The 17,009-nt window shown below is 38.5% G+C and overlaps 1 protein-coding gene across 8 annotated transcripts in view; it reads left to right on the plus strand.

Annotated features, from left to right (window-relative positions):
* RECK (reversion inducing cysteine rich protein with kazal motifs) overlaps positions 1 to 17,009 on the plus strand; it is a 97,791-nt gene that overhangs the window by 13,758 nt on the left and 67,024 nt on the right. For 3 of the 8 annotated variants that reach the window (XM_070595723.1, XM_070595727.1, XM_070595724.1), the window contains exons 3-6: positions 5,825 to 5,899; positions 6,816 to 6,852; positions 9,679 to 9,764; positions 11,869 to 11,916. In XM_070595723.1, the coding sequence (XP_070451824.1) occupies positions 5,825 to 5,899; positions 6,816 to 6,852; positions 9,679 to 9,764; positions 11,869 to 11,916 (246 nt within the window). Of the gene's footprint in view, positions 1 to 5,824; positions 5,900 to 6,815; positions 6,853 to 9,678; positions 9,765 to 11,868; positions 11,917 to 13,071; positions 13,174 to 17,009 lie in introns of those variants that run through there. The other 5 variants (XM_070595726.1, XM_070595730.1, XM_070595728.1 and 2 more) reach the window with 3 other exon arrangements.

Consider the following 17,009-nt stretch of genomic DNA (forward strand, 5'->3'; position numbering starts at 1 on the left):
GGACTAAGGCCTTAAAAAAATGAAGAAACTTCCAGAAATATCTGACTGAATTAGGAAATGCAACATAGGGACTGGAGGTATTCCAGAGGAGAAAGTAGCAGAGAACTTACCAAACCTGGGGAAGGAACTGGATTTACAAGTATATGAAGCCAATAGAACTCCTAATCACATCAATGCAAAAAGACCTTTTCCAAGATTATTAGTAAAATTGGCAAAAGTCAATGACAAAGAAAAAATATTAAGGGTAGCAAGGCAGAAGAGAATAATCTACAAAGGAACCCCTATCAGACCTTCAGCAGGCTTTTCAGCAGAAACCTTACAGGCTAAGAGAGATTGGGATGATACATTCAAAATATTGAAAGACAAAAACTTTCAGCCAAGAATACTCTATCCAGTGAAACTATCCTTCAAATCTGATGGAGAAATAAAAGCTTCCCAGATAAACAAAAGCTGAGGGAGTTCATCTCCACTAGACCTGCCTTACAAGAAATGATTAAGCATGCCCTCATAACTGAAACAAAAAGGCAAAGGTTTACAAACTCTTGAGCAAGGAGATAAATAGACAAAATCGGAAAATTGCAGCTGTCTGTTAGAACAGGTTAGCAAAAAATTACAGCATTAAAGCTAAAGGGAAAGAAAGCATCAAAAATTACTATAAACACTTCATTTTAGTCACAAACTCACAACACAAAATGGAATAATTTCTGACAGTAACTTAGAAGGAGAAGAGGAAAGAGATGGAACCTGCTTAGGCTAATGGGGATAAGAGGTTATCAGAAAATGGACTATCTTATCTACGAGATCTTTGATACAAACTTCACGGTGACCACCAAACAAAAAATCAGAGCAAGACGCAAATGATAGAGAAAACCATCAGAGAAAATCACCAAAATGAAATGACAATCAGAATTACAGCGGAAGAAAAACAAGGGAAATATAGACCAACTAGAAAACAAAAGATTTCTAGTATTAAGTATTTGGCAGTATTAAGCCCTCATATGTCAATAATCACTGTAAATGTAAATGGATTGAATTCTGCAATCAAAAGACACACAGTGGCTGAATGGACTAAAAAACAAGACCCAACAATATATTGCCTCCAGCAAACACATCTCAGCTCTAAAGACAAACAGATTGGAGTGAAGGGATGGAAGACGATATTCCAAGAAAATGGCAAGCAAAAGAAAGCAAGTGTTGCCATACTTAGATCAGACAAAGCAGACTTCAAGATAAAAAAGGCAATGAGAGACAGGTAGTATTATAATGACAAAAGAGACATTCCATCAAGAGGACATAATACTTATAAATATATGTGCACCTAACACAGGAGCACTAAAGTACATAAAGCAACTATTAACAGACCTAAAGGGAGAAATCAACAGCAACACAATAATAGTAGGGTACCTCAGCACCCCACTTACATCAATGGATAGATAATCCAGATGGAAAGTCAACAAGGAAATAATGGATTTAAATGGAACACTTGAGCAGATGAATTTAATATACATAGAATATTCCATCCCAAACCACCAGAATACACATCCTTCTCAAGTGCACATGCAACATTCTCAAAGAAAGACCATTTTTTGGGGAAACAAGGCAAGCCTCAGTAAATTTAAGAAGATAGAAATCATATCAAGCATCTTTTCTGATCACAATGCTATGAAACTGGAAATCAACTACAAGAAAAAAGCTGGGAAAGTGACAGGTGTTTGGAGACTAAACAGCATGCTACTGAACAACCATTGGATCAATGAAGAAATCAAAGGAGAAATCGAGCAATACTTGGAGACAAATGATAATGAAAATACGTCGTACTGAGGGTGACGGCATCAGCATCATGACGGAGTGAGCTTTCCCAGTAATCTGAGCCCCCCCATACAACAAAAAAGACATTCATACTCCAACAGTGGACATCCAAACACAACAGAAAAAATGGTGGAGAGACTTAGGCAGCCATGCAATGGAGGGCAGAGAGGTGGAACCAGGTAAGAGAAAGCTTCGCTTCCTTCCCTAAAGACTGTGATCCAAGACTGTGGGTGGCCTCAAGAGGGAAGGAATGGCAGAGGGGACATTCGTTTGCGGGAACATCAAGGATCCCCAAGGGCCCTGCAGCCTAGAGGGAAAGCCATTTACTGAGCCAAAAACTTTCACAGGGGATGACCTTATCAAGCCCCCAGGAGAGCAGATAGTGAGAGAAGAGTAAGAACAGCCCGAGAGCTTGGTGGAGAAAGCGCCCCTTCCCGCACCCACCCAGCCTGGCTCCAGCACCTGGGATCTCCTGGAAGACAGAGGGCTCAGAATATGCTGCTCTTGACTCCCACCCAGTGGCAATAGGCAGTAACTGCAACCAAATAATAGCAGGGTGCCAAAAAACAACAATGCCCTCTAGCAATATCCAACATTATATTACATCTCCAGACCAGACAGAAAATGACAAGTACCCAGAAATCAGCCCTGAGGACTCAGAAATATCTAATCTAATGACAAAGAATTCAAAATAGCTATCATCAAAAAACAAGGTAAAAGAGAATGTAGAGAAACAATTCAGGTTCAGGAGCTACTTCACAAAAGACATTGAAACTATAAAGAAAAATCAGTCACAAATATTAGAGATGAAAGACACAATGGAAGAATTAAAACAAAATATGGATTCCCAGAACGCTTGAGCACACATGACAGAGGAGCCTATCAGCATAATCAAAGATAGACATGTTGAAATGCTCCAGATAGAGGAGGAGAGAGAACTAAGACTAAAAAGAAATGAAGAAAGTCTCCCAGAAGTATCCAACTCAATTAGGAAATGCAACGTAAGAATTATAGGTGTTCAAGAAGGAGAATGGAGCAGAAAGATTGTTAAAAGAAATAATAGCAGATAACTTCCCAAACCTAGAGAAGGAAATCCTTGTAGAAGAGGCTACCAGATTTCCTAAATACGTCAACGTAAAAAGACCTACTGCGAGGCATATAGTAGTGAAACTGGTAAAAGTGAATGACAAAGAAAGAATACTAAGGGCAGCAAGGCAGAACAAAATAGCATACAAAGGAACCCCTATCAGGCTTTCAGCAGATTTCTCTGTAGAAACCTTATAGGCTAGGAGAGAATGGAATGAGGTATTCAAATCTTTGAAGGACAGAAGCTTTCAGCCATGAGTACTCTAAACAGCAAAAACATCCTTCAGATATGATGGAGAAATAAAACCTTTCCCAGACAAACATAAGCTAAGGAAGTTCATAGCCATTAGACCCCTTGCTACAAGAAATACTCAAGAAGGCCCTCATACCTAAAAAAAAAAAAAAAAGCAAGGGGTTACAAAGCATGGAATAATAAATAGGCAGACGGAATCAGAGCAGGATAGCAAATGCTCAAATAAATCATTAAAGGCAAAGGGAAGTAAAACACCAAAAGAAAAGGTAATCTTGTGATTTTAACCACAAACTCACAACACAAGATGGAATAAGATGTGAGAAAAACAACTTAGGAGGGGAGGAGGAATGGGACTGAATTGGTTTATTCTAAGGAAATAAGAGGCCATCAAAAAAGGGGCTATCTTGTCCATGAGATTTTGAATATAAACCTCACGGTAACCACTCACAAAAAAGCAGAACAGAGATACAAATAATAAATAAGGAGAAAACAAAGAAACACAAAATAAAAAAACTACATAATTTGACTGGTAGACCAAAATACACAGTACGAGAAACACAGGAAATGCAGGAAGTCTGGAAAACAAGTGATAAAATGGCAGCATTAAGCCCTCATATATTGATAATCACCCTAAACGTAAATGGATTGAATTCTCCAATAAAAAGACACAGAGTGGTGAGATGGATTAAAGAACAAGACCCAACACTATGCTGCCTCTTGGAAACACATCTCAGCTCCAATGACAAACAGGCTCAGAGTGAAGGGATGGAAGACAATACTCCAAGCCAACGGCAAACAACAGAAAGCAGGTGTTGCAATACTTATATCAGACAGAGTAGACTTCAAGATAAGACAGGTAAAGAGAGACAGAGGGGCAGTATATAATGATCAAAGGGACATTCCATCAAGAAGAAGTAATACTTGTAAATATTTATGGATCCAACACAGGAGCACCAAAGTACATAAAGCAACTATGAACAAACCTAAAAGGAGATATTAACAATAACAATAATAGTAGGGGACCTCAACACTCCACTCCCATCAATGGATACATCATCCAGCCAGAAAGTCAACAAGGAAACAGTGGAATTGAATGTAAAGCTAGACCAGTTGGACTTAACAGACATATATAGAACATTCCATCCGAAAACAGCAAAATACACATTCTTCTCAAGTGCACATGGAGCATTCTCAAGGATAGACATATGTTGGGAAATAAGGCAAGCCTCAATAAATTTAAGAAGATTGAAATAATAACAAGCATCTTTTCCAATCAGAATGCTATAAAGCTAGAAATGAATTATAAGCAAAGAGCTGAGAAAAGGAGAAAGATATGGAGACTAAACAACATGCTGTTGAACAACCAGTGGATCATTGAAGAAATTAAAGGAGAAATAAAAAAATATCTGGAGACAAATGAAAATGAAAACATATCATACCAACTCATCTGGGATGCTGCAAAAACCGTATTAAGAGGGAAATTCATCGCAGTACAGGCTCACCTTAACAAACAAGAAAAGTCCCAAATAAACAATCTCAAACTACACCTAATGGAATTAGAAAAAGAAGAACAAACAAGGTAGAAGGAGAGAAGTAATGAAAATCAGAGCAGAAATAAATGCTATTGAAACAAAAAAGGCACTAGAAAGGATCAGTGAAACACAGAACTGGTTCTTTGAGAAGATAAATAAAATCGACAAATCCCTAGCCAGACTTACAAAGAAAAAAAGAGAGAAAGCTCAGATAAAAGTAGAAATGAAAGAGGAGAAATAACAATGGATACCACAGAATTACAGCGGATTATAAGAGAACACTACAAAAAACTATATGCCAACAAAATGGACAATCTAGAGGTATGGTAGCCACTAGCCACATGTGTCAAGTGAGCACTTGAAACGTGGTTAAAGAGATTGAGGAGGTGATTTTTAAATTTTATTTAATTGTTTAAGTTTAAATCTAAATAGCTTCACGTAGCTGGGAGCTGTCTTCTGAGACAAATTCATTCACCTTGATCAGATTCGGGTCAGGTTTCTTTTTTTTCTGTTTGGCAAGTCTGGCTCATAAATGGTATTGTGTCTGGATGTCTCTTCTGGTGATGTTAGCAGTCGTTGATAATTGTCTAAATGCATTAATTCACTAGGGGTTGCAAAATGGTGATATTCTAGCTAGTGAGTGAACTTGTCATCTCCTTGGTATCTTTATTAAAAGACTTTGTCTTTGTTTTATGGAGAACTTTATGCCATAATGCTGTTCACAGATTTGTTCTTCACCAATATCAATGGTGTGACATAGTCTATTTTTCATTGTGGTTAGTTGATTAAAAGCAGTTTGTAGAACAGTTTAAAATAAATTTATCATTTTTTCTTCCTTTTCTGTTTTCTTCTTTTTCTCCCCCATTCTCTAACAGATTTTCAGCCTGGTTTTCTCTGTTTTTGGTCATTAGAAAAGGATCCAGACCTAGTATATTTGGACTTTCTTGATTAGTTGCCAAACTAACCAACCTTTTAAGAAATGTTACCTCAGCTTAATTTAGATCTTTCCAAATGTTTTCCATTTATGAAAGGAGTTGGAAAATATTCTAGACAACTGATTAGTATAGAGGATAATAAATTTTACCTCTTCTTATTTCTTATGGAAAAAATGCCACAAAAACCTTTTTTTTCTTTTGTCAAATAGATATTCTCCTCAAAAAGTGAATCCCGACTAAAACATCTGTTACAGCGAGCCCCAGATTATTGCCCTGAAACAATGGTAGGTCTTGTTTAACTGAACTATGGAAGCTTTTATCTAAATGAAGCCATCAGATAGGTTACTTTTAGATTTAGCACATTTTTCAATGTGATTGGAGTTTGTGGTCAAAGTAAAATGTTACCTTTAACTAGGTACTTTACAAAGATCTTCACACAAATTGCTAGATAGAATATTGTTTTCACCTTTTATTCTTTATTCTCTGATGTAGTATAAAAACAATATTAAATGTAAATGTATTGCAGTCTTTAAATTTCATTATAGCTTAACTGGAATTTGGAATTTTACTTATTATATTTTGACAATTTTATGAAAACCATAACTAAATCTTGTATTTGTTTGATTTTGAAAAGTTGGATTTGGGATAAGGGAAAACGTGCTTCTCCTTCTTCCTCTCTTCCCATTTTCTGGTATACAGTAGATGTACCGCTTGCCTGTCCGAATCATGTGACTTAAAATGTCTCTCCTGCCTGGGCTGTCCTCCATGTTTGGGATGCTCGTGGGCCGGGCTAAGGCAGTCTGAGCCTGCCTGAGAGCCTCTTTAGATGTGGCAGCTTGCCTTCTGTGAGGGGGAAAGGTGATGCTCAAACAGTTCTGACTGACACGTTTCCCTTTAGTCATTCTGCAGACACTTTCATCTTTGTGCTTGGAAGCAGTGATTCCAGTGAGCATCTTGAGGAACCAGACTCATCCTTAGTGCTCTTAGATGGGAAGATGGGAAAAGAGCAAGCAATATTTTTGCATCTCAGTTTTATTTTTTCTTCCCTGAATAGCTGGTGGATACTCATATAGTCCTAGAACGTTGACTGTATAGAGACAAACGTGGTCAAATTAGCTGTACACAATTTCTGTAGAATTTAATTCTTGTATTTAGGAACTGCTTACCTACATAAAAGCCTTTTGGTGATTACAATTTTAGGTTGAAATTTGGAGTTGTATGAATTCATCTTTGCCAGGTAAGCTATAGAAGTATAACATACGGCACTTTATTTTTAAAAACTTGTTTTGTGATTGTAAAATCCGTGTCATAGTCCTGTAACTTAATGTGTACCCTTGAGTTTCTATCCTCCCCTTCCTGCGGGCACCCACATTTTCAAATGTGTAATTTCTCATTCACTCAATCCTTGACTGTACTCTTATCTCCACTTCTACCATTCTGTTGAAACTGGTCTTTGAAAGATCACAGGATCTCTTGATTCCTAGATCTTAAGACTTTTTCTCAGTATTTAATCTCTTCAACTTCCCTGCAACACTAGATAATATTGACTACTGACTACCTCCTTGTGACTCCACCTTGGCCTCATTATCATGTCCGCTCTGACCTCCCTGCCTCCCCACCCCAAGAACTGTGTTATTTCTGTGTGCATCCTCTTTCTTTCTCTGTCCACGGTCACTCTGGTAATGGCATTCCTTCCCAGAACTGTTAACTAATCAGCTCTGGGAAGATAACTTTCAAATCCAAGTCTTGGATCATGCCTTCTGAACATCTCTACCTGGATCTCTGCATCCACATGGTGTCTGAAGTGCAAATCCAGAACCAGACTCCTCTTATAGCTGCTTGTTCTATGAATGGCACTAGACTGGAAACCCTCAAGTTATCTTGATTGCTTTTTCTTTTTAGCTCCATTGACTCTCCCCTTGTAAAATCTTGCGTCTGTTCTCTCTACTCCTAGTTGAAGCCTTTATTACACGCTTGGAGTAGAATATTGTAATAACCTTGTAACCGGTATTGCAACACATTATATCTGTCCTCCTCACCTCCTTCAAAAAGGTCCTTTAGGAGATAGCCACTTCCGTCAGAATAAGGACCCACTTCCCTAGCCTACCATTCCTAGTCTCCTCAGATTAAAGCTCATCTTCCGGTCCTTGTTACAGCCAGTGCCCTGGACAAAGGGAGTATATCTTATGTATCTCTGAATTCTAAAGGCTGTCACACTGTTTGAAGTTTGTATTTCAAACAAATTGGACTATTTGTCGTCCTGGAATTGCCCACATCCTTGCTTGTTCTCCTAGTTATCCCTCCACATAGTGTCCTGGAATTACATTTATATATATACACATACGTACATACATATACTGTATGTGCACGCACATATACATTGTTCCTACCAACCTGTAGTCTCCATTATGGGAGAAATCATATATTTTATCTGTTTCATAGCCCGCATGATACCTAATAGAGTGCCTTGTGCAGAATAGGGGCTCAGTGGAAATTAATGCTTATTGAACAATTTAATACTTTCTAAGAGGCCACTAGTTGTGTGGAAACAGCAGTATACTGCATTATGGTGTAAAAGTTGACAGAGGTTTGGTTTTTTTTTTTCCTTTTTAAAGATTGGCGCCTATCTAACAACTGGCGCCAATCTTCTTTTTTTTCTGCTTCCTCTCCCCAAATCCCCCCAGCACACAGCTGTATATTTTCAGTTGTGGGTCCTTCTAGCTGTGGCATGTGGGATGCCGCGTCAATGTGGCCCGACGAGCGGTGCCATGTCCACTCACAGGATCTGAACCACCGAAACCCTGGGCTGCAGAAGCAGAGCATGCGAACTGAACTGCTCAGCCCCGGGGTCAGCCCCAGCTGACCACAGAGTTTTTGACCTACATTGATTCTGTTCAAATTCTTTCGAAAATATGAGTGATTCTGAATAGCAAGCAGCAAAGATTTAGAGAAACTGTACTAGGCAGTGGGGCTAGACGGGAGCCCGTTGCCCTTTGTACCCCTAAAGTATATGAGGATATAGAAGCTTATGATACGCAGTATTTTTAGCCAGTTTTAATAATTGGGCGGTCTGTAATTATATTTTGAGAACTTTGCTATCTGTGGGTCATTCATTTGCTTTTGTTTGTTTTGTTTTTTAGCGGAAGGCTTCTATTTGTTGTAAGTCCTAGATTCATTTGGAGAACTATGTTACCTGTTGCCTCGAATCCCTGACGTGTTTTTCAAATGTAAATAATAATCTGATTTAATATAGATGTGGATTTGTAGATCTGTGTATTACACGGAAGCAGCGTAAAGCATTTTCTAAAAGATATAAGGAAGAATTTGTATAAATCTTTTCTCATAATCATTGCTTGTATCTCCTGATTTTATCCTAGGAGTCATTCATTGACATTGATAATTGCAAAAAGGGATCTAAAAATGCATTAGAACACTTTTTATAATTTTATCACCTTTTGGTCTCACAATAATTTGGTTGGAGCAGTAGCTGCTGTGTATAAATTAACCAGAATAATCATTTTGCCTCATAATTAAGTGCACCCATCAAAGTCAGTCCTGACTCACAGAAGATGTTCCTGTTGGTTTACTAAATACAGTTTTTAAACAACCTCATGGGTTTTACACTATTCTAGGTATTTAATATTTTGAATACAGTGATACTTAGGCCCTTTTTTATTTGTTTGCTTGTTAAGTTAAATTGGAATCTTTGCCTGTGATTCAGTCTAAAGGTGAGGAAGGCTTCTCTTTGCTTTCCTTAACCTGCACGTCTTGTAGAGTTGCTGTCCACCCAGGAGTGAGAATGACCTAAAGATTAGGGTGGACAGAGAGAGGAGAGGGACAGCAAAGGACCTGATAGTTCTGCTGGGCTGGGGGACCTGAGAAGACTGGCGGCACTGGGAGGAAGGGGAAGAACATAGGCTCAGTGGTTTTGAGGTCCTACTGTCTGAGCCAGTTTTCCTGTGGGTGCCTGCTGTGACTTTAGTGGCATCCATGAGTCAACTTGGCATGCTTTTTGTGTTTGTCAGTACTAATGACCAAAATATTTGAACATTCTGTTTTTAAGGTGTGTTTAAGAAGTCTGACGGCTGGGTTGGCTTAGGTTGCTGTGAACTGGCTATCACCTTGGAGTGTCGACAGGCGTGTAAGCAGGTAACACTGGGCACTCGAGCTCTTAATCAGTCAGCAGGGAGTACAGTTTGAGTTTTGGCTGTGCATGTCTTGGACCTCGCCTCCCTCGTTCGTACCTTTGAAGAGGTGACCCATGAAAGCTGCACATTTAGCGTTTCTTGCGTAGACGCTTCCTTTTAGGCTTGCTGCTTTTTCAGTTATGGCTGCTGCATGTGGGACCCTTAGCCGTCTCTGTTCTTTCTTGCCTTCTCTCTGCCACACAAAGAATACTATAGCAATTGAGGTCTTCTGTACTTTGCCTGTCATCATGCTTATCAATGCTGAATGATTCCAGACGCTCGAGAGTGTAGGGTGTGCTCGGATGAAAGCATTTGACACAGCTGACCTCCTTTGCTTTCGTCCTCTCTTCTGTCTTTCACCATGGTTTTACCCTGAGCATATTCTTCTATGCCTTCTCTGCTCCGAAGGTGAGCATGACTCCTGCAGTGAATTATGACTTTTCTGGTGCAGTTCAGGTTAGGCCCCTGAGTTCTTCCTCCCTGTGTCTATTTTCACGGTGCTTCCTCCGGGGGCTGTGGGGAAACTGGTCTCCTGGCTCCTCATGCTCCTAGTGGTAGGAGTAGACTTAACTGGGAACTTTAGATGGACCAGAAACCACGGCTGGAAATCCTTCTTTTATTTTCTTCTTGTAGCGACTGGTCTGTGGACAGGAGCATATGAGACTTGGTGTCGCCTTCACTTTGATGTGGATTACGCACTCTGTGGGCAGCACACAGCCTAGCTGTCTGCTGCTCTCCTCCAGGCAGTGGAATGCAGCTGAGTTGCAGAGGGTTTGGACTAGAGTGGGTCTAGTGGGTCATAAAATAGTTGCCAGGTCTGTTCTGCTTCTTGCTCTCCCTGTCCTCATCAGCTGGCCTGTTCAAAATTGCATGAGCCTAGGTGAAGAACAGGAGGGAATGGAACGAGGAACCAGAGCCCATGGCTGTGGAACTACATCTCTAGACGGAGATGTGACCACCCTCAGCAGATTTGTTTTGGCTTGTTTTATATGGAAAGTACATACTTAAATGTGCGAATAACTTGCCTTTTCTCTTAGTGTCACTTTCTTCATCTGTAGAACCGATATCTTCTTCATAAACTTAAGAGAATTTCTTAAAAATAACTTTTGTTAATTGCCTGCCATAGCCTTTTCCTCTTTAATTGTCCCCTCTATTATATATGGATTTTTTTCTGAGGAAGTTGGCTCATAAGTCAGCATGAGAATTTAAAATACGGAGGGTTAAAGAAAAAGCAAAATATAAACGCCCTGGCAGAGCTTCACAAGAAAATTTGCTACAGAGTGGAATTCAGCTAAAAGACAAAAAGTCCTCTGATTTACATTTCCTTCAAAGTCATTTAGTTTCTGAATTAACATAAGGACCGTGTTATGATGTGAGATTAAAGCCATTACAGTTAGAGTGAAGTTCTTAGGTTCTGGGGCTGATGTTTGTTCTAAAGAAATTGCGTTGGGGCCAGCCCAGTGGCATAGTGGTTAAGTTCACACATTCCACTTTGGTGGCCCGGGCTTCGCCGGTTCGGATCCTGGGTGTGGACATGGCACCGCTTGGCAAGCCATGCTGTGGTAGGCGTCCCACATATAAAGTAGAGGAAGATGGGCACGGATGTTAGCTCAGGGCCAGTCTTCCCCAGCAAAAAAAGGAGGATTGGCAGCAGATGTTAGGGCTAATCTTCCTCAAAAAAAAAAAAGAAAGAAATTGCGTGAAATTTGTTTGTTGTAATTTAGAAACTTTTAAATATTTGAGCATAACATTTTCCTTGATGAAATAAAGAATATTATAGGATCAGCCCTGGTGGCCTTGTGGTTAAGTTTGGCATGCTCCGCTTGAGCGGCCCAAGTTTGGTTCCTGGGCGTAGACCTACACCACTCCTCAGTGGCCATACTGTGGCAGCAGCCCACATAGAAAATAGAGGAAAATTGGCCACAGATGTTAGCCCAGGGCAAATCTTCCTCAGCAAAAAAAAGAATACTAACAATTAACATATACTTATATTAACTTCTGTTCTTTTTTGTCCTGTGCAGAATAGCATGTGTAATAAATTAACGGGGAAATCTGTTATCTTTTAGGCATCTTCAAAAAATGATATTTCCAAAGTTTGCAGAAAAGAATATGAGGTATGTGTTTTATTTAATAAATTTGGATAGACTATTCAGATGTTATCAGAATTGATAAAAGCACTTACATTTTTAAAATGAATTCATTCTTACATGAATTGCCTTTTACTTTACAGAAGGTATAACCTTGGCAAAAATGTTGTTTACCTTTTTTGGAAATACTATGACTTTAATTGACTTGTTGAAGTTAAGCGTTAATTTTAAAGAAATGCCTAAATCACATATATGGAGGATTTAACCTATAATGTTTTCATAATAAAGGAACTGGCTGTACCCGAGGTTGTAAAACAGTTTGTCTTGGGTTCCATATCGTTTTTGCCCCTTTTCCTGTCCCTTGACCCATCCAGGCATCCATCTTTATAAACTACCTCTAATTGGAAGAAAAAAATCACACTGCTAGTGTGAGTAGCTTCAGACTTTCATAGTGTCTTGCATTTGGGGGAAAAAGTACTAAATTACAAAGGCTGTGTTGAATCTGAAGGACTCTTGTTCCCAAAGGTGGTATTTCAAGCACTGTGGTTCTAGATGGGGGAGTTACTAGGTCAGCGGTAGAGGAGGTGTTTCACATCATGCAGATATGTAGAGAGGATTGTCCTGATGTGAAAAAGCTCCTCGGTGGGACTCCTTTGTTCAGTTTCTAGAACTCCATCGTTAAATGTGAGCATATTATCGTTTTTCATAGTGTGAGACCATGTAATTAAGGACACAAGTGCATATGCCTCATTCATCATTTTTATATGTAAACATTGGGATTCCTATTGCTTTTAATAGTCTGTTTTCTCTTGGAGAAGAAAGCTAGAACAACTCTTAACTGCTTCAAAAATCTAGTTCTGAATTTTTTTTCTTTTCTCAAAACCTATAATTGTATCTCTTGATTAATATTTTTTAATTGGAGAAATCTTATTTATCTTTTATCCCTTTATACTATTTTCTAAGTTTTATCTGTTTGTCTGAAGACAAATTTCAAGATTAAAGTACAACTCTCCTCTGTTCTTATTGGAAGGAGCCTTGCTACAAGGAAGTAAAAGATCTTTCTTTTTTTCCTTATCTCTCTACCTTTGAAATAACTAGTTTTAGTTTCTCTTGAATGAAGTGGCTAACTGATAATTCCTTCTTTTCTCCCACATGATGTCTGACACTGTCCATCTTCTGTAGCCTGTCCTCCATTATTTTAGTGTGCTTCCTTCTCTTGTCTGGATTTCTGCATTGCCCTAGGAAGTCTGCCAGTATGTGTTGATGAAGGACGGGACAGGAAAGGTAAGAGAGATAAACACTGTCCTATGAGAGAAATACTAAGAGTAGTTTACTTTTCCTGGTCTATCCTCCCTTATTTGGCCTAGAATTAAGCAATTGTTTTCCAAAAATCTGTATGCCAAGAGGGTTCTTTTACATATATATGTAAAATGTATACGTGTAATATACTGTATATGTAATGTATACGTATATTTAAAACTGACCCTACAAATTATTCAGACTCAATTTGATTTCTTATATGTTATTTAGAAATAAAAAGAGAGACGAGCACTTTAATGCAGAAAGAGGGCTCTACATTATAAACCCCAAATAACAGTCCCTCTCAGGACTGTTGAAGTCTAGAGATGATAGCTCTTTGATATAAAGTGAATTGGGTAAGTTTGCCGCAGTGGAACCTATTTTAACTGGACTGGTTGTTTATGAACATTAGAACAGTTTATGAAACTAGGCTTTTAGGACCTTTTCCTTAACACTGTATGGTCCCTGGGGTGAACTTCTAGATGTGTAAGCTCCTCCTTTAGGCTTACTGTTTCAGGGATTAGCATTTACCCTGAAGGATGGTTTGACGTTGTTTGACTAAAGATTCAGAGTGAGTAATCATATTTGGAAGAGCTAATGTTTATCTTTACTGGTAAGCTGCTGCAAAATTCCTTTTGAGGGGATTTCCTAAGAAATTTACTTACATGAATAAAGTTAAAAAATCTTAATGCCATTTAAGATTCTGTTTTGTTCCACCCAAGCTAGGCTAAGCCAGTTAAATATAAAGCATTGTTATGGCTGATTTTGTAGCATCTGGTTTCTTTCTTATGCAAATCAACAAGTGTTTATTGATTACAGAAAGGCCATTTTATATATTAGAAGGAGCACAGACTTGGGAGACCTAGGTTAGACCTAGGTTAGAATTCTGGTTAAGCCACTTATAACTTCAAATACCAAAGAATTGTATCTAGTTGAGTCAAGATGATTAAAATATATACTGCCCACGCAAGGGCTCAGGGAAATCAGAAAGCAGAGTGAGTGTGTTGGAGGTTATCAGGGAAGAGTTCTCGAAAGAGAGAGGTCTGAAAGGATTTCTGTAATTTGGGTAAGAAGACTGGATTAAAAGCATGTGAGCAAACATACACTTTGCTTGTGCAGGGGGCAAAAAGAAAATAAGCCAACTTTGGGCTGAGGTTCTATGCTTGGACAGGCAAAGTGGGACCAGACCAGAAAGGTGATATTTTGAGGCTCAACCCATTATTAAGTAGAGGGAGATGATGAATCTGTAATAGAAGACCAACATAAATTACAAGTCTAATATTTTAGAAAGCTGAAAGTCTTAGTGATGTGTAGGCTAAGTTTTAGATCCCCCAAACTCCTCTAATCTTGCCAAAATCAGATGATGCCCAAAACTGGAGTGATAGCAATAGAGTCGAGTATTCAGAAGTAAATCAGAGATTTGAAGGCAGAATCCACCTACAGGATTTGTTATGATGGATTGAATATAAGAAGTGATGTTCAGGGAAGTATAAAAAACAATTATTAGTGAATTAATGATTTGGAAGATAGAACCGAAGAAATTATATGCCAGAGGGACAGGCTTATAAAAGGGAGTTTAAGGGATGTGGAGGATAGAGAAAGTGTTCTAATTGGAATACTACAAGAAGAAGAAAGAATATGGGGCAGAGGCAGTGTTTAAAGAAGCCCAGCAAATCCCCAGCAGGATTAAAAAAGAGAGAGAAATCCATACATTGTAGATAGAGCTCATAGCCAAAGATCTTAAAAACAATCAGAAAAAAAGACCTTGCCTTCAAAGGAGACCAACAGCTGGTATCTCAGTAGCAACAGAGGAAGCCAGAGACAGTGGAGTGATACCTAAACTGTTCTGAAAGAAAATAACTGTTAACCTAGAATTCCATATCCAGCAAAAATATTTCTCAAGAAAGAGGGCAAAATTAAGATACTTCCAGACAACAAAAACAGAATTGCCATTACTGGACCTCTTCTAGAAGTCCTTCTCTGAAGAGAGTTCTAAAATATCTACAATTATTTGAGATGCAAAAGAAAATGAGAATGATGAAAATACAAAGTAACCAAATTCAAACACAGATTATATAAAACAATAATGTATTAATTGAGTTTAAAAAAAGAGATAAAATACACAGCAACAATCGTGTTTACGTTGGGAGAGGAGTTTAAAGAAATTGAAGTATATTGAGTCTTATGTCTTTTTAAATGTAAAAACCCATATCTCAGAGGTAGTTAGAAATGCAGGACTAAAGGTGTGGAGAGATGCTATGCTCAAGGTCAACCCTGACGTAACCCTTCAACCTTGAGAGTGAAAGAAAGCTCTATTAAAGAGAAAGTGTAGGAAAAAGAAAAGCGCTGCACTTTGAAAATTGGTTCTTGAGGGATCTAGAGGAGAAGAAGCCAGATACTGATCTGACAATTTAGTAGGAAGATGCATTCAGTAGTGGAATGTTGGAATGAGATACTCCAAGAAAAAGAGGAGATCTTGTCGCTGGAAACGTTGAAGCAAAGGCTTACTGGCCTCACATATTGTGGAAGGGATTTCTGCAATGGACAGGAGATTTGACTAATGATTTCCCAACTCTCCAGTTCTCTTATCTTGACCAATACCTAAGAAGGATTACTTCCTTCTGTACTTAAGAGTACTTCCTTCAGAATCACACTTGTTTAATTAGAGCTATCAAAATCAACCAGTGGCTTGATGGCACCTGTATGGACATGTTCAAGTGTCATGGGCTTGCTCAGTTCGAGGTTCTCTGTGCATTTTCGCAGGCTTGATCCTTGACCCACGCTGAAGTGTTTGTAAGGCCACATGGGTTCATTGAGATGTGGCACTAGAACCAGGGATGATATTCAAAATATTCAACAAGTGGAATGACGTGGGCACCAACAGAACAGATGCTGGCTAAGCCATCGGTATAGCTGGCTGATTAGAACTGAAGTAAAAACTAATTCATGTTTTCTGTGAGGTGTGAGACATATAGTATAAGTCGTTGTCTACAAATTGGCAAGCATATTTCCTTATAGCCACCAAAATGGTGATTTTTTTTTCAAGTTATTTTTCTTCTTAGTTTTTTTTTTTCTGTCGAACATTAGAATAAAGATGACGTGAGGCCAGTGAATTTCCAGAGACTGGCAATGGCTATAAAGTGATGAGACACATTTTAGTTTCCAGTTCATAAATCCATTTCCTACCTTTATGTCAGGCCTCACCTGCTCTTCTCTTAGCATAACGGTCATAAATATGAATCTCTCCATTGCTGCATGAGCCACTGAAGTGCCGTGCTACAAATTTATCATCACACTTTTACGTTTTTACTTGTGTCTTCCTTCTTCACAGATCCTTCTCTATGCTTTTCTTTATACTCTTTTCAGAAATAGCGTTTTCAGTTCTTTTCTTTCTTTCCTAGCTTTCTTTAGTCCAGTTATTTGATGTTATTTCATTAAGGAAGGTGAGAAACTATAAAGGAAAGTCAGTAGGAGATATTTTTGTGAGGACTCACTTTTTTTTAATCTTAAGGCATTTATAAGTTTTAAATTAAACAGTTGTTAACAAAACTAAAATAATGTTCTGTCCTGGGACTCTGGTTCTGTGAGAATGCTAAGATTAAATTAAGACTGAGAGTATTAAAAAGAGTCTCTGAGAACCACAAAAGCAAAGATGGTCAGGTTTGTGAGTTCCAGGCTTGGTTCTGTCCGTGCCATCCCGTCAACAACACACAGCTAAGTGCATAAGAGAAGGGTGGAGGTATGTGTTAAATTCTGTTGTTTGAATTTCACATGTTCAAAATTAAAAATGGTATATGATAAAAAGTCTCTTTGCCACTTCT

Source organism: Equus przewalskii, chromosome 26 (assembly GCF_037783145.1).
Source record: "Equus przewalskii isolate Varuska chromosome 26, EquPr2, whole genome shotgun sequence".
NCBI lineage: Eukaryota > Metazoa > Chordata > Mammalia > Perissodactyla > Equidae > Equus > Equus przewalskii.